Source organism: Capricornis sumatraensis, chromosome 1, assembly GCF_032405125.1.
Source record: "Capricornis sumatraensis isolate serow.1 chromosome 1, serow.2, whole genome shotgun sequence".
Lineage (NCBI taxonomy): Eukaryota > Metazoa > Chordata > Mammalia > Artiodactyla > Bovidae > Capricornis > Capricornis sumatraensis.
Window position 1 is genome coordinate 86,955,797 of NC_091069.1, and position 24,224 is coordinate 86,980,020.

At 37.4% G+C, this 24,224-nt stretch overlaps 1 protein-coding gene across 1 annotated transcript in view; it reads left to right on the top strand.

Moving 5' to 3' along the window:
• STRN (striatin) overlaps positions 1 to 24,224 on the top strand; it is a 105,281-nt gene that overhangs the window by 75,322 nt on the left and 5,735 nt on the right. Inside the window, exons 10-15 of the mRNA XM_068964919.1 lie at positions 719 to 855; positions 5,934 to 6,109; positions 7,897 to 7,944; positions 8,731 to 8,852; positions 15,908 to 16,075; positions 17,702 to 17,842. Of these exons, the coding sequence (XP_068821020.1) occupies positions 719 to 855; positions 5,934 to 6,109; positions 7,897 to 7,944; positions 8,731 to 8,852; positions 15,908 to 16,075; positions 17,702 to 17,842 (792 nt within the window). The remainder of the gene's footprint in view (positions 1 to 718; positions 856 to 5,933; positions 6,110 to 7,896; positions 7,945 to 8,730; positions 8,853 to 15,907; positions 16,076 to 17,701; positions 17,843 to 24,224) is intronic.

Below are 24,224 nucleotides of genomic sequence, written 5' to 3' on the forward strand. Positions count from 1 at the left end.
TCTGACAACACAATTAGCTTTGCCTTATATAGGCACTTATTACTAATACAGTTATGACCTATTTTCATTTGAGATTTCTCCATATTATTTAGGTTATGGAATTAACCAATTTTATTTTGAATGCAGCCAGCAATGTTCAAAATCACTCTACATGTTTTAATGTACATTACCTCATGTTAAATAGATGACCAGTGCAAGTTCAAAGCATGAAGCAGAGCATCCAAAACCAGTGCTCTGGGACAACCTAGGGTGGGGAAGGAGTTGGAAGGGCGGTTCAGGATGGGGGAACACATGTTTACCCATGGCTGATTCATGTCGATGTATGGCAAAAATCATCACAATATTGTAAAGTAATTATCCTCCAATTAAAATAAATTAATTAAAAAATTAAGTCACTTACTATACATATTTTAATAATTGATAGAAATCACTTGGGTAATTAGCATGAAATATCAAATGAGGAAAATCTTTGATATATTTATAAATTTTTTTTCTATATGAAAAAGAAAGGGTTTGTTTCATGTTGTACTTTTCTAATTAGATGATGCCTTTAAATGGTTAAAATATGGAAAAGAGCAAGCACTTCAGGATTTTCTGCATAGTGAATTTTACTGTGTTTGAAAGCATTTATAATCAAATGTAGATATGCCCTTATGAAGTTAATTGTTGACTATTTAGAAGTGTTTTTTTTAATGTTTCTTTTGTCTTCTCCCTTCAGTGGAAGCACTGACGTTTCCTCCTTCTTCTGGGAAGTCATTCATCATGGGAGCAGATGAAGCACTCGAAAGTGAACTGGGACTGGGAGAATTGGCAGGCCTTACAGTGGCCAATGAAGCAGATTCATTAACTTATGATGTGAGCAGTAGTTTTGTTTTTGTTGTTTTATTTTTTTTAAAATAGAAAGTTCATTTTATAGAAAAAGATGACAATAGTGAGACTTCTTCACAAGTGTGGAATTTGTTTCAGTTTTAATTGCAAACTTTGAAAATATGAGCATATTATAAAAATAAACAATACTTTTTACATCATACAGATTAAAATTGTAGGTTTTACCTAAATCTGTAAGTCAGTAGAGCTTATTCATTGGTTTTAGATAAGGGAAAGAATTCCTTTTTCTATCACCAAGATTGGGTTTGTCTTATGTTTTAAGGTACCAGTGATTAGTTGAAATTCATGCCTGCCTAATGGCAACATTTGTCTTGCTTATTTAATACATTGTCAATAAGACAACAGCTGAGAACTAGTTTTAGCTGTTGTTAGACAAGGTGTGTGCAAGATACTTTCCAGATGCTAAGGTTGACCTCAGTGATTTGGACCAAAACTGGCATCTTTATACCTTTATGCACACATCCATTTAGTTAATTTCAAACACAGTTCTTTTATAATTGTTCATTGTCATCAAGTATCAGAAAAACAGTTGCTTATTTCATAAAGTATTTACAGCCTATCTTATCTCTTCATTAAAATCGTTTCAGTTTTATACTTCGTCGTCTTCGTAGGGGAATAGTGTAGCTGCAGCCACATAGAGGATATAGCATGGATCCCTAAGTGAACCTTGGAAGTATTTTGAAGAGGAACCTCACCACTCACTCCTCTTCCCTTAGATCAAAAACTCTCTCCCTCTATGCTAAGCCCTTTAGTAAGTCTTTTGGGTTCTACCTCCAACAACTGAAACCTATATAGTACATCTTTTTTCTTCTCCTCCTGGTCCATTTTTCTTCACCTGGATCTACCACAATAACCTAATCTCATTCTCCACATATGTGGGGAAAAAAAAAAAATTCTGTTTTCATTGTTTTTATATCCTTATAATTTATGTCTTTTAAAAGCACCATTTAGCTGATTTTTATTTTTTAACCTTTGACAGCCTTTTAAAATTAGAAAGCTTTTAGTCCATTTCTTTTTAAAATAATTAATAATATTTGTACTTAATCCTGTCATCTTTTGTGCCGCCTTTTCTGTGTTTTTCTATTTTTGCCTAAATTGGGATTATTTTTTATCATTCACCCCTCTCCATTATTTGAAGCTTATGCACTCTTTCATTACTTTTTAAATTACAGATTAATTCATGAAGGTTAAATTAAAAAAAAAAAACTAAATCTTTTATGACAAGGCATAGAGAAGTATCAGTCAAAGGAAAAACTGTCCACTACTGAATAACCAAAAACAGAAAAACATTCTTATCAAATTTTATATACAAGGATCTTTAGAACACTTTATTTAAAAAACTCCCCCCCAGTGTATGTCATTCTTGTTATATATTTTATTTCTGTGTACATTAATCTTCTACAAGCTTCTGTTTTGTACACTCAGTAGTCAGAATTATCTGTTTTACATTAACTGTCTTGTCTTTTTCCATTCTCCCCTGCATATCTGACTGCCCATCTGGGGATTCATTTTTCTTTTACTCTAAGAATACAATATATCTGTTTAATGAAGATCTATTGGTGCCTAGCTTTCTTAGTTTCTGATTTTCTTGAATTGTCTTTACTTGTCTTTTTTTTTTTTTTTTGCCTGAGCAGGCTATTATCTCTGATTTTGAATTTCACTTTGCAAAAAATTTTTAGTGCTTTTTGTTTCCTTTATTTATTTTTAATTGAAGGATATTTACAAAAAGTGTATTGGTTTCTGTCATACTTTTTTTTAGTGCTTTAAATATATTTCATTTTTTTGTTGTTTTCTCTTAAAATCAGCGGTCATTTCTGTTTTTGGTTACAGTAGTAACCAAAGGTTTTTGGTTACAGTAGCAGTTCTCTTACTAATCATGTGTTATTTCTGTTTGTTTTCATTTATGCTGTTGTATTTCATATGGGTATGGTTATTTTGTACTATGTCCAAATAGCTATATTTGAAAAATTGTCTCTAGAAATAATTTCAGGCCTAAGTTTATATCTTTCCACAAAGAGTATATTTTCATTTTCTTCTCTCAGATGTCTGCAACCACTAGAAATCTGGACCACCTGCTTCATTTTTAGTTTTTGAGATGATCTAAAGCTGATCTACAATCTTTTAAGGGCTTTTGTTCTTTTAGTTCACTCTTATGTGTGGGATACAGCTTTCTGAAATCAAAACCTAAAGCCAGATAGTCTACTAAGCCCTACTTTCTTGGTAGGCCCTGGACATCAATCTATAGCTCTCTGTATTGCAAAGTCATCAGAAACACAGCTCAACCTCTCAGCCATCTCTTCTGCAATAGGTAAACACTCACTGGGGAAAACAGTTCCAGATACCAGGCTCACTTCCATAGGCCTCTGTCTTCACCTGGATCCTAGGTTTTTTCCCACGATTTTGTTAGTTCTAGATTTTTTATTCTTAGGTTTGCTATTCTACTTGTCCTCAGTACACAGTTGGTCCTAATGATCTGGTCCATCATGACCAGAAGCAGAAATTCCCATTAGATGCTTTTGTTCCTGCAAAGAGTTTGTCTAATACATAAAGGAATTCAGTCCTCTCTCTGGAGAAAGCTCATCCTTTTTTCATAACTTAATTGTTAGAAAACTTAGTGTTAGTCTGTCTCAGTTTCTAAAAGTAGTTCCTAGTTTTATTAAGCATATTAGCAATCTATTGCTGCCTAACAACTTGTACCACATTTAACAGGTTAGAAGAACAAACGTTTATATCTCACAGCTTCCATGGGTCAGCAGTCTGGGGACAGCTTAATTATGTGACTCTGGCTGTTTGTATGGTTGTAATCAAGACATTGACAAGGGCTGCAGTCTTACCTAGACTTGACTTGGGGAAAATCTGCTTCCAGGCTCACTCATGTAGTTGTTTGAAGGCCTTGGTTTCTTGCTGACTGTTGTCTGGGAACCAGTTCCTCACCACATGGACCTCTCTGTGGGCTCCTCAGCAGAGCAGCTGGCTTTTCCCAATGTGAGTGCACTTAAAAAGATAGGGAGCAGAAACACTCAAGATGAAAGGTTTTATAACCTAATTTTGGAAGTAGTTTATTCCAACTTCTGCTGTATGCTGTTGATCACAGAGCATCCCTATAATGTGGAAGTGTGAAAGTGTTAGTTGCTCAGCTGTGTCCAACCCTTTATGACCCCTTGGACTATAGCCTGCCAGGCTTCTCTGTCCATGGGATGCTCTGGGCAAGTATACTGGAGTGGGTAGCCATTTCCTTCTCCAGGGAATGAACCTGCGTCTCCCACATTCCAGGGAGGTTCTTTACCATCGGAGCCATCAGGGAGGGGGACTACCCAAAGGTAAAAATAGGTGGGGCTGACTGGGAACTTAGTGGCTGCCTACCACATCAAGATAATCAAAGGAATTTAAGTACTCTTCCACATGAAAACCTTTTAGCTCTTTTATAAGAATAAAAGAGGTCAGCTCGGTTGCCCTTGTCGTCCTAACCTTCCTGCCAGCCCTGCCTGCCCTCAAAATAATCAGCCCCATTCTTAGAGTAGTTCCTTGCATAATGTGTTTTGTTTTCACTCATTGCTTCCCAGGTGGCACTAGTGGTAAAGAACCTGCCTGCCAGTGCAGGAGACAAAAGAGACCTGGGTTTGATCCCTGGGTCCGGAAGCTCCCCTGGAGGAGGGCGTGGCAACCCACTCAAGTATTCTTGCCTGGAGAGCCCCATGGACAGAGAACCTAGTGGGCTATGGTTCATTGGGTCGCAAACAGTCAGACACAACTGGAACAACTTAGCACGCATGCATTGCCCCAGTTGTGACATGTCCTGTCCAGATTTCTCTGCAGATTTTTAAATGTCTGGGTTCTAAATTACAGTTTAATAGTATAGCCTCTGAAACCAGATTGCTTGATTTTGAATCCTGACTCCTCCATTTACTAGATGGCAAGTCACTTAACTTCTCTTTCCCTAAAGTGGCTAGTCTGTAAAGTGAGGATACTGTTAATTCCTACATCATAGAGTTGTGAGAATTAAGTGAGTTAATGCTTTTTAAGTCTTTTGAATAATATAGAAAATAATGAATGCTGCATAGAATATCAGTTGTTGTATCATTGATAATTTTTGTAACTGTGAGTATGGTAACATTTCTCTAATATATTACGAATACTTGCTTAAATCTACCATGATTGTTAGCCTTGGAGTATGAAGTTCATCCATGGTGCTTGTGTAAAGTCAAGCACTATCCTCTTTAGCTTTTCTATTAGTTGGAATGAAAAAACAGTGCATTATTTTTTCAGTTATTGAGATTGAGATTCTGTGGAGAAAGTGAAAGTCACTCAGTTGAGTCCAACTCTTTGTGACCCCATGGACTGTAATCTACCAGGCTCCTCTGTCCATGGGGATTTTCCAGGGAAGAATACTGGAGTAAGTTGCTGTTCCCTTCTCCAGGGAATCTTCCCAACCCAGGGATCGAACCCAGATCTCCCGTGTTGTAGGCAGATTCTGTACCATCTGAGCCACCAGGGAAGCCCTCTGTGGAGAAAAGGAACATAATAAACATATAATTATGTTCGTAATATCTGATTGTCTCTTCCAATTTTAACATTTTGTTGTCAGTATATAAACTTCATTACCAATTTGAAGAAAATTTAGCTTTTGTCTGAAACCATTGAAAATTTTGAAAGTATCATCATATTCTGTAATGTTAACGTGCTTAAAGATAATTTAGTTTTTCAACTCTTAACCAGAATTGCTTTATATTCTATAATTCAGGTTTAAATCACTTGTCTTTTTAAAAAGCATCCTAGTGAAATTTTGTTTTTTGTTACTAAGTTATTTGATCCTCCTATACTGAATTATGTATTTTCTTATTATAGCATTCATATTTCTTCAAAGAAAACCATTGTTGACATATTGCTAATTTTGCCTATTGATTTGGTTGTCTCCTTAAAAATTATATTATTTTGAAAGTTGCAAAATAATGGTAGTTTAATGATGAAACAGTAAGAATTAATGCTGAAATAGTTTTTTCCCCCATTCTGAACTAAGTATATTGGTATCTTTTTTTCTTTAATAGATAGCAAATAATAAAGATGCATTGAGGAAGACATGGAACCCCAAGTTTACATTAAGAAGTCACTTTGATGGCATTAGAGCCCTCGCTTTCCACCCCACTGAGCCTGTTTTGATAACAGCATCAGAGGATCACACGTTAAAAATGTGGAATTTGCAGAAAACTGCCCCAGCCAAAAAGTGAGAATATTCTACTTTAACTGTATTTGAATAATTTAATTAATATTTTTTCAGCAGAGACAGCCTTACTTTATTATTTGCTGTTAAATTCCTCAAATATCTCTTCTAATTTTTTTCCTTACCATGTCATGTAATTTAGGGTGTTTTTGCCTTCATACTCATAAGCTAATTTAGGTTGAAAAACTGACCCTTAGGGAGAAATGGTTTGTGAATGCTGATTATAATCTTTATTTGGTGTTTTAAATAACTTACATTTCGGGAACCCTTTGTCTGCGCTGGAGGTTTCTGTTGTTGTAAGCAGGCATAGTCATGTTTAAAACCGTCAAACCCCAACCCCAGTCCTTCCCCATTGTTTACTAGGTTTGGCCTTATGCTGGAGCCGGTGGGGGCAAGAGACCTCTCTTTGATCCTTTCTTTTGATCTTGACCAAAATGTCTAGACTGAAGGGGCACTGTTGCTGCTCTCAGTTATCTGCTAAACTTCCCTTGGCCCCTTGGTTCCTCTGTAAGCACGGACAGACATGAGTTGGTATAAACCCCTTTCGTCAGTCACCAAGCTAGTCCTGATCCCGCTTGGTACTTTCTCTTTCTTCCTTGGATTACGTGGTCCAGAACCCAGCATCTACCAGCAAGGGCCCTTCTACAGTGATAGATACCTCTTTTTATTAAAGAGTAGAAATGAACATCAAGTGGAGGAGAGGACAGAAGTTTTACTACTGACAGAGAATATCTCCTGCCCAATTTGAAAACAATCAGTGACATTCCAGCTGTCACACCTAGACGTTCATCAGACAGCTCAACTGGATCTTGCTAAAACCAAGTGAATCTTCATGTAGATCAGGTGTCTTTAACAGAGAAAAGGTATTTCCTGGTTACAAACTGTGCCTTTTGTTCTTCAAGTTATTTAGTTCACAGTGGGCATCATATTAGATGAGAGAATGTGAGTATCTCATCATATATTCTTGCCTATAACTTTGAAATATATTGAAATTTCTTGCTGGTGGTAGCTTAGTAATAACACCTTCACAAGCAAGTAACAATAGTCTTTGTTTACCTTTGAACTTAAAACTTTGGAAATGAGGAGAGCTATCATATGCCTATTAAAAAAAAATCTGTAATACAATCCAGTTTCTGTTCTCAGTATGGCCAGTATTAGCCATGTAGAGTACTCATACACTCAGTGTTCTGAGTAGTGAATAATCTGTTCTGATGTTCAAATCTAATCTGGACAGTTTCTGCAGGTATTCAGGACAGACATGTTAATCTTTATGGAAATGCGAGGAAATTAAAGTACCTTTGATTGAAATTCTGTTCTGTATGGTTTTGTCCTATGCTGTTTTACCTTGAAGAATCTCATTTAATCTTGTAAATATTTGCTGTTATCCCTATTTTTCTATTTTATATTAAACATAGAGGAGTCTAAAGTTTCAAAAGATTAAATAATTTGCCTAAAGTTAGCCAATTAAATACAGAACTGGAAATTAAATCCAGAAATTTATCTCTTCAAAACCCTTGTGTTTTCCCTCCGAGTGAGGCTCTTTCTCCTTTTAATTAAATAGAGTAGGACAGTGCTAAAAGTGCTGTAACAGTTCCTAAAGTATTTTGTTTCTTGAAGCCACAGAAATATGTGATTGATGTTAAGTAAGCTTTATTGTGTCCTGGGGTTGAGAATTGTATATTACCATAGTGTTGATATTTCTAGGGGCGTTTTTATGACATACATTCAGTCATACTGTTTACTACTGACTTTTAGAATGATAAAAACATCCTCCTTTCTCTCTGATTTAGGAGCACGTCTCTTGATGTGGAGCCTATCTATACATTCAGAGCTCATAAGTAAGTGTGTGCTTTTTCTTTGTGTTAAATCAACATCATTGTAAATCAGCCTGATTAGTATATCTTCTTTCATGTGTGTATTTGTCGTGTGTGGTATTTTTTTTGTATTTGGTAGCATTTTTTTTGTAAATGTAAAAGAAAGTGGCAGATAATGTAATGTTAGTGACAAGTATATCACTACCAAATAGGGATCCTTGCTGAAATTAGGTATTATTTGCATGATGTTTAGATGATGTATATATATCTCTCTTAAAATGAAGTTGAGGCAGTTAAGTTTAACTATTAGAAATCCTGATCTTTTTTTCCTTAAAGATAACCTGGTAAAAATACCTGAGACATTTAAAAAATTGTGGCCACATTTCATGCTTTTCCTGTTTCCATTTAAGTTTAAGAAATGTACCTGTTCACTCGATTTAGCACAGAGGTTGGCATACGTTTTATATTTAAAAAGGGTTAGATAGTAAATGCTTTTCAGGCTGCATATTTAATGTTGTATATTCTTGCTTTTAGTTTAGTTTTGTATTATAACATTTTAAAAAGGTAAAAACTGTAAGTGCTTTAGGATTGTACAAAACCAGTTCACTGGTTGGATTTGATCCACAGGCCGTAGACCACTAACCGCTGGTTTAGCAGAGGAAGAAAAATGAATAGTGCTTTGGTAAATTTTTTATTTGTTGTACAAAATAGAAAAAGAGAAAGCCATTTGAAAAACCAAGCATTCTTATTTCTAACTCATTCTAATACCAGATAGATTTTTTGAGGATGGAAATTGTTTTTTTCTCCCAGAGGTCCAGTGCTTTGTGTGGTGATGAGCAGCAATGGTGAGCAGTGCTACAGTGGTGGTACTGATGGACTGATCCAGAGCTGGAACACCACTAACCCCAACATCGATCCCTATGACTCCTATGGTATGTGACTCCCCCAAAATATGAAGGAATCACATTGTTTCTTTTTATGCATTTTATATTGCCTATCTATGGATAAAATGAGATGGTTTTAAAAATAAATTTATTTTGTTAAAAAGGGTTTCTATATTTCGGAATCAATTTGATATATATATATAATGCTAAAAAAAAAGAGGGAAAATAATGTATTTTTCCTGCAAAAAGAGTTCCCACCCCCAAGTCTTACTGATTGAAAATTTTGGCTTGATTGACAGTTGTTTTCTTCATTTGTAGGCATGTGTACGGTACTTGACACATTATTATTAATCTGTAATCATACTTTGTCACTACTCTTGACAAATAATTTTGAAGGAAAATGAATGTTGGCATCATCGTCTTGATCAATTATTACAGAGTGTAGAGGCTAATGATTTTCAAAGTGTATAACTCCAATATATTTAAAAGACTTTTAAAAATTAAAAAGTACCCTTTAGATTTGGAAACAGCACCATGAATCAAAAAACTATGATCTATCACTAGATATTATCATAAATTCTCTTTCAATTATTTTGATTTTCTCTTTAAATTCTCCATAAATTCTAGAACGGTATGAAGTGTCATATTTGTCATAAAACCACAGTTTATTTTTATTACCATTTTAGATTAATTTCATCACTAAACCTAAGATAAGAAATTCAGTAACTAAAATATTCTCCCAACATTTATTTAGTAATCATTTAACATATATTTTGTGAAAGATAACACCCTCTCTCCTGCTGCAGTTCTTTTCTGGATTTCTGTTTCATACTTTTTGTCACTTCCTTTATCCCTCTTTCAGAGATTAGTTGACCTCATTCTGTCCCAAGCCAACTCTTTCCCTTTCGCTGTTGACCTCCTTCTCTGGTTTCCTTTGAGACTGCACTGTCTTTCTTTTTTGCTGCCTCTCTCTTTTGCACTCATCTGAAGCCTTACCCTTTTTGCTCTCTTTCTATCCCCTGAGCATATAGTAAATTCAAGTTTCTCCCATCCTGGGCAAGAAGAAGCCTTTTGTGACTCCATTTCCCTCCCTGGTTCTTTTTTTTTTTTTTTTAATTTATTTAAATTGGAGGCTAATTACTTTATAATACTGTGGTAGGTTTTGCCATACATTGATATGAATCAGCCATGGGTGTACATGTGTCCCCCATCCTGAACCCATCTCCCTCCCCATCCCACCCCTCAGGGTCATCCCAGTGCACCAGCCCTGAGCACCCTGTGTCATGCATCGAACCTGGACTGGTGATCTGTTTCACATATGATAATATACATGTTTCAATGCTGTTCTCTCAAATCATCCCACCCTCGCCTTCTCCCAGAGTCCAAAAGTCTATTCTATACATCTGTGTCTTTTTTGCTGTCTCTCATATAGGGTCATTATTACCATCTTTCTAGCCTCTCTTCCTTCCCATGTCTCTTTGGTCTGCTGCTGCTGCTTCTAAGTCGCTTCAGTCGTGTCCGACTCTGTACGACCCCATAGACAGCAGCCCACTAGGCTCCCCCGTCCCTGGGATTCTCCAGGCAAGAACACTGAAGTGGGTTGCCATTTCCTTCTCCAAGGCATGAAAGTGAAAAGTGAAAGTGAAGTCGCTCAGTCGTGTCCGACTCTCAGTGACCCCAAGGACTGCAGCCTACCAGGCTTCTCCATCCATGGGATGTTCCAGGCAAGAGTACTGGAGTGGGGTGCCATTGCCTTCTCCGCTCTTTGCTCTAGAAAACACAATTATTAGTTACTGATTCCATGTCTTTCACTGTACATCATTCCTCTTCATTCTATCTTGTAGCTATGCCACTTAAATACAAAAAAGTATCAATAGCTATCTAACTGGCTGATCCAAGGGATATTTTACAATTCTTATTTTACTTGATGTACTGGCTATCTGAAACTATGGACCACTCTATCCTTTTTGAAATCTTTTCACTATAGGCTTTTTTGACACAACTCTATGACAGTTTCTATTCCCTATCCATCATAAACTCCTTTTATTTTCTCACCTAAAAATACTGATATTTTTTGAGGCTAGACCCTAACTCCAGAGAAGGCGATGGCACCCCACTCCAGTACTCTTGCCTGGAAAATCCCATGGACAGAGGAGCTTGGTAGGCTGCCGTCCATGGGGTCGTGAAGAGTCGGACACGACTGAGCGACTTCACTTCACTTTTCACTTTCATGCATTGGAGAAGGAAATGGCAACCCACTCCAGTGTTCTTGCCTGGAGAATCCCAGGGACGGGGGAGCCTGGTGGGCTGCTGTCTGTGGGGTCACACAGAGTCGGACACGACTGAAGTGACTTAGAAGTAGCAGTAGACCCTAACTCATTTTTTGCATTGTACACATATTCTTTGGTAGACTGAATCCACTTTGTGGTTTTATATATTGTTGACTCATCAATCTCTTTTTTAAGCCTGAGGCTACCTACACAGCATTTCAAAATGGCTGTCTTATTGTCCATATATCCCTGCAAGCACTTTTTCTTCTTCCATATACTCTTAATTTTTTTTGGTCACAGCATGCAGCTTGGGGGAATCTTAGTTCCCCAACCAGGGATTGAACCCGTGCCCCAGCAGTGAGAGCACCAAGTCCTAACCACTAGACATTAGGGAAGTCCGTTTTCAAATATTCTTTGTATATTCTTTATCAGGTGGCAGCACTACCAAACTTATCTAAACTAGATATCCAAGAGTTATCCTTGATTCTTTATACTATTTTACTATCTATCATTTATTAATTACTATACCTTTTTGTTAATACCCCCTAAATATTTCTTGAATTCACTCCTTTTCTGCCCCTTTTATCACTGTCCTTGCTTTGATTTTCATCTTCACTCTCCCAGTCTTCTAAAACAGTCCATTTGCCTTCGTCTTGTTTCTTTCCAATCTCTTCTACACTGTGATCAGAGTTACCATATTAAATACTTGCTTCACACTGCTGCTTCTGGGAAACCTTTCAGTGTTTCTGTGTTGCTTTTAGGGTAATTTCCTGAGTATGTCATAGGCCATCTAAGTTAAATTCATCCTTTCCAGTCCATTTTAGTTCGCTGATTCCTAGAATGTCAACGTTCACCCTTGCCATCTCTTGTTTGACCACTTCCAGTTTGCCTTGATTCATGGACCTGATGTTCCAGGTTCCTATGCAATATTGCTCTTTACAGCATTGGATCTTGCTTCTATCACCAGTCACATCCACAATTGGGTATTTTTTTGCTTTGGCTCCATCCCTTCGTTCTTTCTGTAGTTATTTCTGCACTGATCTCCAGTAGCATACTGGGCACCTAATGACCTGGGGAGTTCCTCTTTTGGTGGGCAGGAATCTCTCAGAAGAAATGGAGTAGCCATCATGGTCAACAAAAGAGTCTGAAATGCAGTACTTGGATGCAGTCTCAAAAATGACAGAATGATCTCTGTTCGTCTCCAAGGCAAACCATTCAATATCACAGTTATCCAAGTCTATACCCCAACCAGTAATGCTGAAGAAGCTGAAGTTGAACAGTTTTATGAAGACCTACAAGACCTTTTACAACTAACACACAAAAAAGATATCCTTTTCATTATAGGGGACTGGAATGCAAAAGTAGGAAGTCAAGAAACACCTGGAGTAACAGGCAAATTTGGCCTTGGAATGCGGAATGAAGCAGGGCAAAGACTAACACAGTTTTGCCAAGAAAATGCACGGGTCATAGCAAACACCCTCTTCCAACAACACAAGAGAAGAATCTACACATGGACATCACCAGATGGTCAACACTGAAATCAGATTGATTATATTCTTTGCAGCCAAAGATGGAGAAGCTCTATACAGTCAACAAAAACAAGACCAGGAGCTGACTGTGGCTCAGATCATGAACTTATTACCAAATTCAGACTTAAATTGAAGAAAGTACGGAAAACTGCTAGACCATTCAGGTATGACCTAAATCAAATCCCTTATGATTATACAGTGGAAGTGAGAAATAGATTTAAGGGCCTAGATCTGGTAGATAGAGTGTCTGATGAACTATGGAACGAAGTTCGTGACATTGTGCAGGAGATAGGGATCAAGACCATCCCCATGGAAAAGAAATGCAAAAAAGCAAAATGGCTGTCTGGAGAGGCCTTACAAATAGCTGTGAAAAGAAGAGAGGCGAAAAGCAAAGGAGAAAAGGAAAGGTATAGGCATCTAAATGCAGAGTTCCAAAGAATAGCAAGAAGAGATAAGAAAGCCTTCTTCAGCGATCAGTGCAAAGAAATCGAGGAAAACAACAGATTGGGAAAGACTAGAGATCTCTTTAAGAAAATTAGAGACACCAAGGGAACATTTCATGCAAAGTTGGGCTCAATAAAGGACAGAAATGGTCTGGACCTAACAGAAGCAGAAGATATTAAGAAGAGGTGGCAAGAATACATGGAAGACCTATACAAAAAAGATCTTCATGACCCAGATAGTCATGATGATGTGATCACTAATCTAGAGCCAGACATCTTAGAATGTGAAGTCAAGTGGGCCTTAGAAAGCATTACTACGAACAAAGCTAGTGGAGGTGATGGAATTTCAGTTGAGCTGTTTCAAATCCTGAAAGATGATGCTGTGAAAGTGCTGCACTCAATATGCCAGCACATTTGGAAAACTCAGCAGTGGCCCCAGGACTGGAAAAGGTCAGTTTTCATTCCAATCCCAAAGAAAGGCAATGCCAAAGAATGCTCAAACTACTGCACAATTGCACTCATCTCACATGCTAGTAAAGTAATACTCAAAATTCTCCAAGCCAGGCTTCAGCAATACATGAACCGTGAACTCCCTGATGTTCAAGCTGGTTTTAGAAAAGGCAGACCAGAGATCAAATTGCCAACATCCGCTGTATCATGGAAAAAGCAATAGAGTTCCAGAAAAAAACATCTATTTCTGGTTTATTGACTATGCTGAAGCCTTTGACTGTGTGGATCACAATAAACTGTGGAAAATTTTTCAAGAGATAGGAATACCAGACCACCTGACCTGCCTCTTGAGAAATCTATATGCAGGTCAGGAAACAACAGTTAGAACTGGACATGGAACAACAGACTGGTTCCAAACAGGAAAAGGAGTACGTCAAGGCTGTATATTGTCACCCTGCTTATTTAACTTCTGTGCAGAGTACCTCATGAGAAATGCTGGACTGGAAGAAACACAAGCTGGAATCAAGATTGCCGGGAGAAATATCAATAACCTCAGATATGCAGATGACACCACCCTTATGGCAGAAAGTGAAGAGGAGCTAAAAAGCCTCTTGATGAAAGTGAAAGAGGAGAACAAAAAAGTTGGCCTAAAGCTCAACATTCAGAAAACAAAGATCATGGCATCCGGTCCCATCACTTCATGGGAAATAGATTGGGAAACAGTGGAAACAGTGTCAGAGTTTTATTTTCTGGGGCTCCAGAATCACTGCAGATGGTGACTGCAGCCATGAAATTAAAAGAAGCTTACTCCTTGGAAGAAAAGTTATGAGCAACCTAGATAGCATATTCAAAAGCAGAAACATTACTTTGCCGACTAAGGTCCGTCTAGTCAAGGCTATGGTTTTTCCAGTAGTCATGTATGGATGTGAGAGTTGGACTGAGAACAAGGCTGAGCATTGAAGAATTGATGCTTTTGAAGTGTGGTGTTGGAGAAGACTCTTGAGAGTCCCTTGGACTGCATGAGATCCAACCAGTCCATTCTAAAGGAGATCAGCCCTGGGTGTTTTTTGGAAGGAATGATGTTAAAGCTGAAACTCCAGTACTTTGGCCATCTCATGCGAAGAGTTGACTCATTGGAAAAAACTCTGATGCTGGGAGGGATTGGGGGCAGGAGGAGAAGGGGACGACCGAGGATGAGATGGCTGGATGGCATCAAGGACTCGATGGACGTGAGTCTAAGTGAACTCCGGGAGTTGGTGATGAACAGGGAGGCCTGGCGTGCTGCGATTCATGGGGTCTCAAAGAGTCAGACACGACTGAGCGACTGAACTGAACTGATGTCATAGGCATCCCACCGTAAACTGACCGCTCTCATCTCATCCACTTCTTGCCTCAAATTTCATAGTCCAGTAATACTGAATTTCTTATAAATGTCCTGACATAGCATTCTATTTTTCCTTACGTTAGTTTGTAGGAGCTGCCTCCTTTGCCAGGAATGCCTCCCCTCTGCCCTTTGACAGGCCAACATCTATACACTGTAGGTGTCATTCTTTCCAAGAAGCGTCCAGTCACTCTCTTTCGTAACTGGTACTTGCCACTGTTGTACTTAAAACACATTACTTTTTGAAGACAGGGCTGGTATTGTGTCTAATCATCTGCATGACCCCTGCATCTAGCATAATGCCAAATACACAGTGTATCTTCAATAAATATTTTATGGTGTAACTAAAGAGGATATAGAACGAATAACACCAGTGACATTTTAAACTTAACATCTCTGAACTATCTTGAAAGTACAACTTCTAGAGTCATTGGGAGGGTTAATAAGTAAAGTTCCAATTTGGCTTTTATCATGAAACGCTCCTCCCCGGCTCCTCCCCCTCTCCCTCGCCACATGCATATCATCCATATGTCTTGTTTGAGAATTTGGGGATTTCTGTAAGTCTCAGTTTATGTCCATTAAGAATGTCAGAGGCCTGTTGCTCCCAAGAGCTATGATGGTAGTCATACCATCATAGCACAAGTGTCCTGAAGGGTGTGTGCCAGGTGCTGAAGGACATCACTTCCTCAGGGAATGTGAGTTTTGGTTTCTCTGCAAGCAGATTAAATCTTAATGGTTTGTGTTAACACGCTTAAAAAAAATAAAAAAGACAAATGGGAAGAAAAAAAGGGAGGAAGAGAGGAATGGCTGATTTTTTAAGGAGAAAAATATGTACTTTAAAATTTTAATTTAGACATTTTAAACCCTGTATTTGCATTGTTTCCAGGCCTGTTCTTGGTACATTTCAAAAGAATAATAGAAACCAGGAAGTATATTTTATGCTTTCTGTTTGTATCTTCTACTTCCCATTGGCCTCTCTCAGTACCTTTATGATTTGTGCTTTTCCCCTGCATTCTTGCTGTTGTCGCAGATCCTTCTGTCTTAAGAGGCCCTCTCTTGGGCCACACGGATGCAGTCTGGGGCTTGGCCTACAGTGCAGCACACCAGCGTTTGTTGTCCTGTTCAGCAGATGGCACTCTCCGGTTGTGGAATACAACTGAGGTTGCTCCAGCCCTGAGTGTGTTTAATGATAATCAAGGTACATACCTTTTTCTCCTTTTCTTACAGAGTCTTTTGTAAAGTGTCTTATTCTAAAAGAAACAAATAGATGATTCTACATTTTCTAAACTTAATTTGAAGGGTTTTTTTTTAAGCAGTGAAAATATATTTGTTTGAATTTCCAACTTAGTATGTATAATTTTAAAAAGCATATTATTTGGTGAAGTAGCAGGTATTTGTTTTGAATTTTTAAAAGTTGAAATAATTTATATACAGTCAAAAACAGGTATTAAAGGATACATTTTCATAAGTTTGACAAATGATGAAACTTTTGCTTCTGTCAAGATAGAGAACGTTTCCTTCAGTGCCCGAAAGTGGCTCTGTGTTATTCACAGTCATCTCTTCCCCTCATTCCCAACCAGAAGTACCCACTGTTGTGGTTTCTTTTGTTATAAATTTGTTTTGTCTATTCTAAAACTTCATATAAATGAAATCGTACAATGTATACCCTTTTTATATCTGACATTTACTCTTACTGTAGTGTTCTTGTTGCTTATCCATGTGGTAATAAATGTTAATAATTTAATCTTATTGTTTGTAGTAGTTCTTTAAACTGCTGTGTTTATAATTTACCTCTTGATGAACATTTGGCTTGTTTCTAGATTTTTCCTGTTATGAACAAAACTCCTATGAATATTTGTATTTTTTTTTTAATCACATGCAGGTAAAGACCTGTAAATAGAATTTGGGGGCTTTAGAAGTAGATTTATGTATTTAACTATTTAACATTATGTGACATCGCCAAACTTTCTTTGAAAGCGGTTGTGCCATGTTGTACCACTGATTGCAATGTGTGAGAATTCCAGGCGCCCTACATCCTTAATTACAAACATTTGTTGTTGATAGTGTAATTAATTTTAGCCATTTTGATGGGTGTGTGCAATAGTATTTCATTGTCTTTTTAAGTTGTATTTCTTTGGTGGCTATTTTGAGCACTTTTTTGGTATACTCGTTGTCCATTAATGTATCTTCTTCTGGAAGATACACATTTTTGAACTGTTAGTTTACTTAAGTTAGATTTTGAACCAGATTTTAAAAATCAGATTATGATCACATATACATAGAATTTCACTTTTAATATTTATAAATAAGTTCCAGATTTTAACCAAGTTTTACCCTATTCTAAATGATAAATAAAATTGTCTTCTTTATTCATGAGCTGCCATAACTTGTGCCTAGGTTTTGATGAGTTGCCTGCATTTGATATTTGTATGACTGTACCAATAAGTAGCAATTTGAAATTTTACTTCTTGAATTCCATATTTTTAGTGAATTAGAATTCCTAGTAACTCACTAAAGTTAGATGGGCTTTAAAATGAATTCCCGTGATGCCACTCTAAACCTCAGGTTGATTTGAGATGGAGGTAAACTTGTAGTCCATATGTTTTCCATTTATTCCTAAATAAAGGCTTGGATTCAGTAAATACAGTAGCTGAGTGACTGGTGGAAGATGTGGTTAACAGGTAAGGACAGTAAAAAGAGCTGATTCTTACTCTAACATTGAGCTTTGTTTTCTTCTTACACTGCTGCTTGTTTTGCTGTATTTGAAACATATTGTAAAGTATACCCTAACTGACATTCTCTTCTAATATGTTTTGACTCATAGAATTGGGAGTCCCTGCCTCTGTGGATCTGGTGAGCAGTGACCCAAGCCATATGGTCGCATCATTCAGCAAAGGATACACAAGCATCTTTAACATGGAAACACAACAACGCATTCTCACTTTAGAATCCAATCTAGATTCAAGTATGTATACCAATTTTAAGTAGTATGTGTTTGGATCAATTTTTTAGTGTTATCAATATTAGAATTACTAGAGTCAACAGTGAAAAATACTTGTCATTATAAAGGGTTCTGCCTCAAGATCATATAACACAGTTACATGTGAAGGGTATAATGATTTACAGTTGATTTTAAGTCTTTAGGTTAAGTTTATTCACATTTATAACTTTACTTGTTGAAGTAGCATTTGAAGTCAAGTTTAATTTTATACCAAATGTTTACTTTTCAATTCTATTTAAAGAAAATAACATTTATTCTAAATACAGGCATATCTTGGAGTTATTGCAGGTTCAGTTTCAGACCTGTGAAATAAAGCACATACATATCACAATAGAGTTAGTCACACGAAGCTTTTGTTTTTCCAATGCATATTAAAGTTTATGTTTACACTGTACTAGAGACAAAGTGTGCACATACCTTAATTTAAAAATATTTTGTTGCTGAAAAATGCTAACTATCATCTGAGCCTTCAGTGAGTCACAATCTTTTTGCCTGGGGGAGGGTCTCACCACGATGCTCATGGCTGACTGATCAGAGTGGTGGTTGCTGAAGGTTGGGGTGACTGTGGCAGTTTCTTAAATAAGATAGCAGTGAAGTTTGCTGCATCAATTGACTCTTGCTTTCATGAACAACTTCTCTATAGCATACATGGATGTTTGATAGCATTCTACTCATAGTAGAACTCCTTTCAAAATGGGAGTAAGTCTTTTCAAACCCTGCCACTGCTTGATCAACAAGATTTATATAATTGTGTAACCTTTGTTGTCATTCAACAATCTTCACCGCATCCTCCCAAGAATACATTCCTTCCAAAGAAACCACTTTCTTTGATCATCCATAAGAAGCATTTCCTCATCCGTCATGGGTTTTCTCATGAGATTGCAGCAATTCAGTCACATCATCAGGCTTCACTTCTAATTCTAGTTCTCTTGCTATTTCCACCATACCCAAAACTTCCTTTACTGAAGTCTTGACCCTTCATAGTCATCCATGAGGGTTGGAATTAACATTTTTCAGACTCCTGTTCGTGTTGACATTTTGACTGCTTCTCATGAATCACAAATACTTTTAATGGCATCTAGAATGATAAATCCTATCCAGAAGGTTTTCAATTGACTTTGCTTGGATCCATCAGAGAAATCACTATCTATGGCAGCTGTAGCCTCAAGAAATGTATTCCTTAAATAAGACTTGAAGGTCAAAATCACTCCTTGATCCATGGGCTGTAGAATGAAGCTTTTGTTAGGAGGCATGAGAAAGCATGAATCTTGTATGTCTCTATCAGAGCCCTTGGGTGACATTGTCCATGAACAATAAAATTTTGAAAGGATTCTTTTCTGAGCAGTAGTTCTCAAGAGTAGGCTTAAAATATTCAGTAAACCATGTTGTAAGCATATATGCTGTCATCCAGGCTTTGTTATTCCCTTTATAAAGCAAAGGCAGAGTTCAGTTCAGTTCAGTCACTCAGTCGTGTCCAACTCTTTGTGACCCCATGAATCGTAGCATGCCAGGCCTCCCTGTCCATCACCAACTCCCAGAGTTCACTCAGACTCATGTCCATTGAGTCAGTAATGCCATCCAGCCATCTCATCCTCTGTCGTCCCCTTCTCCTCCTGCCCACAATCCCTCCCAGCGTCTTCTCATGAGGTGGCCAAAGTACTGAAGTTTCAGCTTTAGCATCATTCCTTCCAAAGAAATCCCAGGGCTGATCTTCAGAATGGACTGGTTGGATCTCCTTGCAGTCCAAGGGACTCTCAAGAGTCTTCTCCAACAGCACAGTTCAAAAGCATCAATTCTTCGGCGCTCAGCTTTCTTCACAGTCCAACTCTCACATCCATACATGGCCACTGGAAAAACCATAGCCTTGACTAGAGATTATTACAATTCTTAAGGATCATAGAATTTTCAGAATGTTAAATGGGCATTGCCTTTACCATTAAGTCACCAGCTACATTAACCCCTAACAAGAGAGTCAGCCTGTTAAGGCTTTGAAGCCAGGTATTGACTTCCCTCTAGCTATGAAAGTCCTAGGTAGCAATTTCCTCCAATAGAAGGCTGTTTTGTCTACATTGATCCGTTATTTAGTGTAGCCTCCTTTATTCATTATCTCAGCTAGATCTGGATAAATTGCTGCAGCTTCCACATCAGCACTTGCTACTTCACTTTGCACTTTTATGTGATAGAGACAGCTTCTTTCCTTAAACTTCATGAACCCACTTCTGCTAGTTTCAAACTTTTCTTCTGCAGCTTTCTCACCTCTTTCAGCGTTTGTAGAATTAAAGAGAGTTAGGACCTTGCTCTAGATTAGGTTTTGTCTTAAGGGAATGTTATGGCTGGTTTGATCTTTTATCCAGACCACTAAAACTTTCTCCACATTGTTTTGCATTCTTATCATCTATATTTTTACTGGAGTATCATTTTCAATTTTCTTCAAGAACTTTTTCCTTTGCAGTCAAAACTTGGCTAACTGGAGCAAGAGACCTAGCTTTCGGCCTATCTTTTTGACATGTCTTCCTCACTAAGCTTAACCATATCTGGCTTTTGATTTAAAGTGAGAAGTGTGTATAAGTCTTCCTTCATTTGAACACTTGGTCATTGTAGGGTTATTGATTGGTCTAATTTCAGTATTTTCATGCTTCAGAAACTTAGGAAGGCTCCCCTGAGAGGGAGAGAGATGGGGTTTTACAGCTGGTTGGTGGAGCAACCGACCAGTGTTTATCAAGTTCACCATCTTATATGGGTGCAGTTCATAGCACCCCAAAACAATATTTTAGTAATATCAGTGATTAGAAACCACAGATCACCATAACAAATAATAACAATTTGATAATAATAGATATAAAAGTTTGAAATATTGCAAGAATTACCAAAATGTGACATAGACACAAAACAAACAAATTTCTATTGAAAAAATGGAACCAATAGGCTTGCTAAGTACAGAGTTGCCACAGACTTTCAATTTGTAAAAAAACATTTGCAAAACACAACAAAATATTTTATACAGTGCCTGTATAAAATAAATCTATTTTTCATAATGTTATATTTTTTAATTATAGTTTCTATACAATATTATATGTTACAGGTATACAGTATAGTGATTCACAGTTTTGAAAAGTAATTCTCCATTTATAATTATTGTAAAATATTGGTTGTATTCCTCGTGCTGTATAGTATATCCTTGTAGCTTATTTTATACCTAATAGTTTGTACCTTTTACTTCCCTACCCTTATATTGCCCTTCCCCCCTCATAATTTTATCTTTAAAATGAGCTTCTTTTCATAAATGACAGTTCAGTACTGATTAGAAAATAGATCAAGTTGTGCTTCTCAGAATCCCAAATCTGAATCTTCTTATTGGATACAGGAAACCAGGAAATAATGACTCAGATTTTGAAGAAGATAATACAGAATCCTTTGGAGTTTTGCCTTTTATAACCATTACTTTCTGCCTTTAGGCTTCAAACAAACAGTAAGTTTAGGCTGCAGTTGATAAAGAAAGCTACATACATGTACAGTGTTGTTTTAATTTGAGAACTAGCTTTAAAAATGATTACCATGATGAGTGCTCATGTGTGTGAATATGTGTGACTCTGTCTCCTATCCCTTTTATCTTATTCTCTCGAAAAATTCCTTCGATCCATTTTGGCTTTCTTCATTTTCTCTTTCCAATCTGTTGTTCCTTTTTTCTCTTGCTATCCTGTAAGAATTATTTAGGGAGGTAGGTTTGAATGGAGCTTTGAACTATTTGGATGTAAAAGAGACAGAAAAGTAAAAATTGAGATTATGGAATAGGAAAATGAATTTTTTTCTTTTTCCAAGAAATACATTTTAGACTTTCAGTAAATTTAAAATAGTGCTTAGATATATGACCTAGAGCTCCTATAGTAAGATGAAAAACCAGTATGAAATTAAAGCCCATGGACTGCAGCATGCCAGGCCTCCCTGTCCATCACCACTTGCTCAAATTAATGTCCATCAAGTCGATGATGCCATCCAACCATCTCATCCTCTGTCGTCCCCTTCTCCTCTTCCCTCAGTCTTTCCCAGGATCAGGGTTTTTTCCAATGAATCAGTTCTTCCCATCAGGTGGCCAAAGTATTGGAGCTTCAGCTTCAGTATAAGTCCTTCCAGTGAAGATTCAGGACTGATTTCCTTTAGGATTGACTGTTTTGATCTCCTTGCAGTCCAAGGGACTCACAGGAGCCTTCTCCAACACCACAATTCAAAAGCTTCAGTTCTTCTGGACGCAGCTTTCTTTATGGTCCAACTCTCACACCCATGCATGATTACTGGAAAAACCATAGCTTTGACTAGATGGACCTTGGTCGGCAAAGTAATGTCTCTGCTTTTTAATATGCTGCCTAGGTTGGTCATAGCTTTTCTTCCAAGGAGCAAGTGTCTTTTAATTTCATGGCTACAGTTACCATCTCCAGTGATTTTGGAGCCCAAGAAAATAAAGTCGCTTACTGTTTGCATTGTTTCCCCATCTATTTGCCATGAAATGATGGGATTGGATGCCATGATCTTAGTTTTCTAAATGTTGAGTTTTAAGCCAGCTTTTTCACTCTCCTCTTTCACTTTCATTAAGGGGCTATTTAGTTCCTCTTCACTTTCTGCCATAAGGGTGGTGTCATCTGCATATCTGAGGTTATTGATATTTCTCCCGGCAGTCTTGATTCCAGCTTGTGCTTCATCCAGCCCAGCATTTTGCATGACGTACTCTGCATATAAGTTAAATAAGCAGGGTGATAATATACAGCCTTGACATACTCCTTTCCCAATTTCCAACCAGTTCATTGTTCCATGTCCAGTTCTAACTGTTGCTTCTTGACCTGCATACAGATTTCTTACCTGTATGTCCATCAAGGTGGTGGACTGTTATTCCCAGTGAGGAGGTCTGGTATTCCCATCTCTTTAAAAATTTTCTACACTTTGTTGTGATCCACACAGTCAAAGCCTTTAGTGTAGTTAATAAAGCAGATGTTTTTCTGGAATTCTGTTGCTTTTTCTATGATCCAGCAGATATTGGCAGTTTGATCTCTGGTTCCTCTGCCTTTTCTAAATCCAGCTTGAACATCTGGAAGTTCTTGGTTCACGTACATTTGAAGCCTAGGTTGGAGAATTTTGAGCATTACTTTGCTAGCGTGTGAGATGAGTGCAATTATGTGATAGTTTCAACATTCTTTGGCATTGCCTTGGAGAAGGAAATGGCAACCCACTCCAGTGTTCTTGCCTGGAGAATCCCAGGGACGGAGGAGCCTGGTGGGCTGCTGTCCATGGGGTCGCATAGAGTCGGACACGACTGAAGCGACTTAGCAGTTAGCAGTTCTTTGGAATTGGAATGAAACTAGAAGCATTTTCAGAAGAAGACTCCCAAGAACGTTTTGAAAAAAGGCAGCATTAATGGAATAAGTGATAACTCTTTTAGATTATGATGATACGTCCTGACATTTCCTAAATCAACAATTTGATTACTTTAGAGTTATATGAAACAAACTTATTGCTGTCTACTGTGACTACTGCAGCCCCTTAGCTGTTTATGTTTGACTGTATTATTGTATTATGGAATTTAGTAGGTGTTTTTTAAATTGAAGTTCAGCCCAAACATGTTTTAAGCTAAAAGTGAATTTTGTATAATTTAGAAGGATGAAAGTTGTTTGTTCTTAGAATCGGAATAAATTACCTGCCTTCTTGCCAGTGGTGATTGGGCTTAATTAAGTAGAAGGTAGTTGAAAGAGGTAACTGAGTATTTGTGAATCCATTTCTCAGTCGCAAGCTGAATATAAATAAATATTTGGAGGATTGTTTTAGGTTCATTGTTAGAATAATGGCTGGTAGGTCTTTGTTTCTAGTGTTCTTTGTATTTGCTGACTTTTGCTTATCTGACTTACCATCAAGTGGAGAAACTTCCTTAAAAAGTATTACTAAATAAGAACTTTCTTTGCCTGATTTCTATCATACTCATTTTCTAGATCTCAAAGTAATTGAAGGTCTTCTCAGAAACCTCTCTCTCAAAATATATGGAATATTTTACTAAAGTACTTTTGTTGTTGTTATTCTGATAGACCTTACAGAGGATATTGCTCAATGATGTGTTATTTCTGGTGGAAAAAGCATCCATCGAATGAATTTTGAATCTAAATTCTTTGTCTAGGACCGTTTAAAATGAGTGTAACCAACCCAGAGTTCATTCCACATGGTCAGGTGACTTTTATTGTGCACATAGATAACAGACTGGGTGGCCACCTGCTGTCAGCATTGGAAAAAAGACTGTTTTCAGCTTTTAAGAGGTCATGTTTCTAGGTACCATATGAAAATCCAGTAGAGTAGACTAATATTGGAGCTA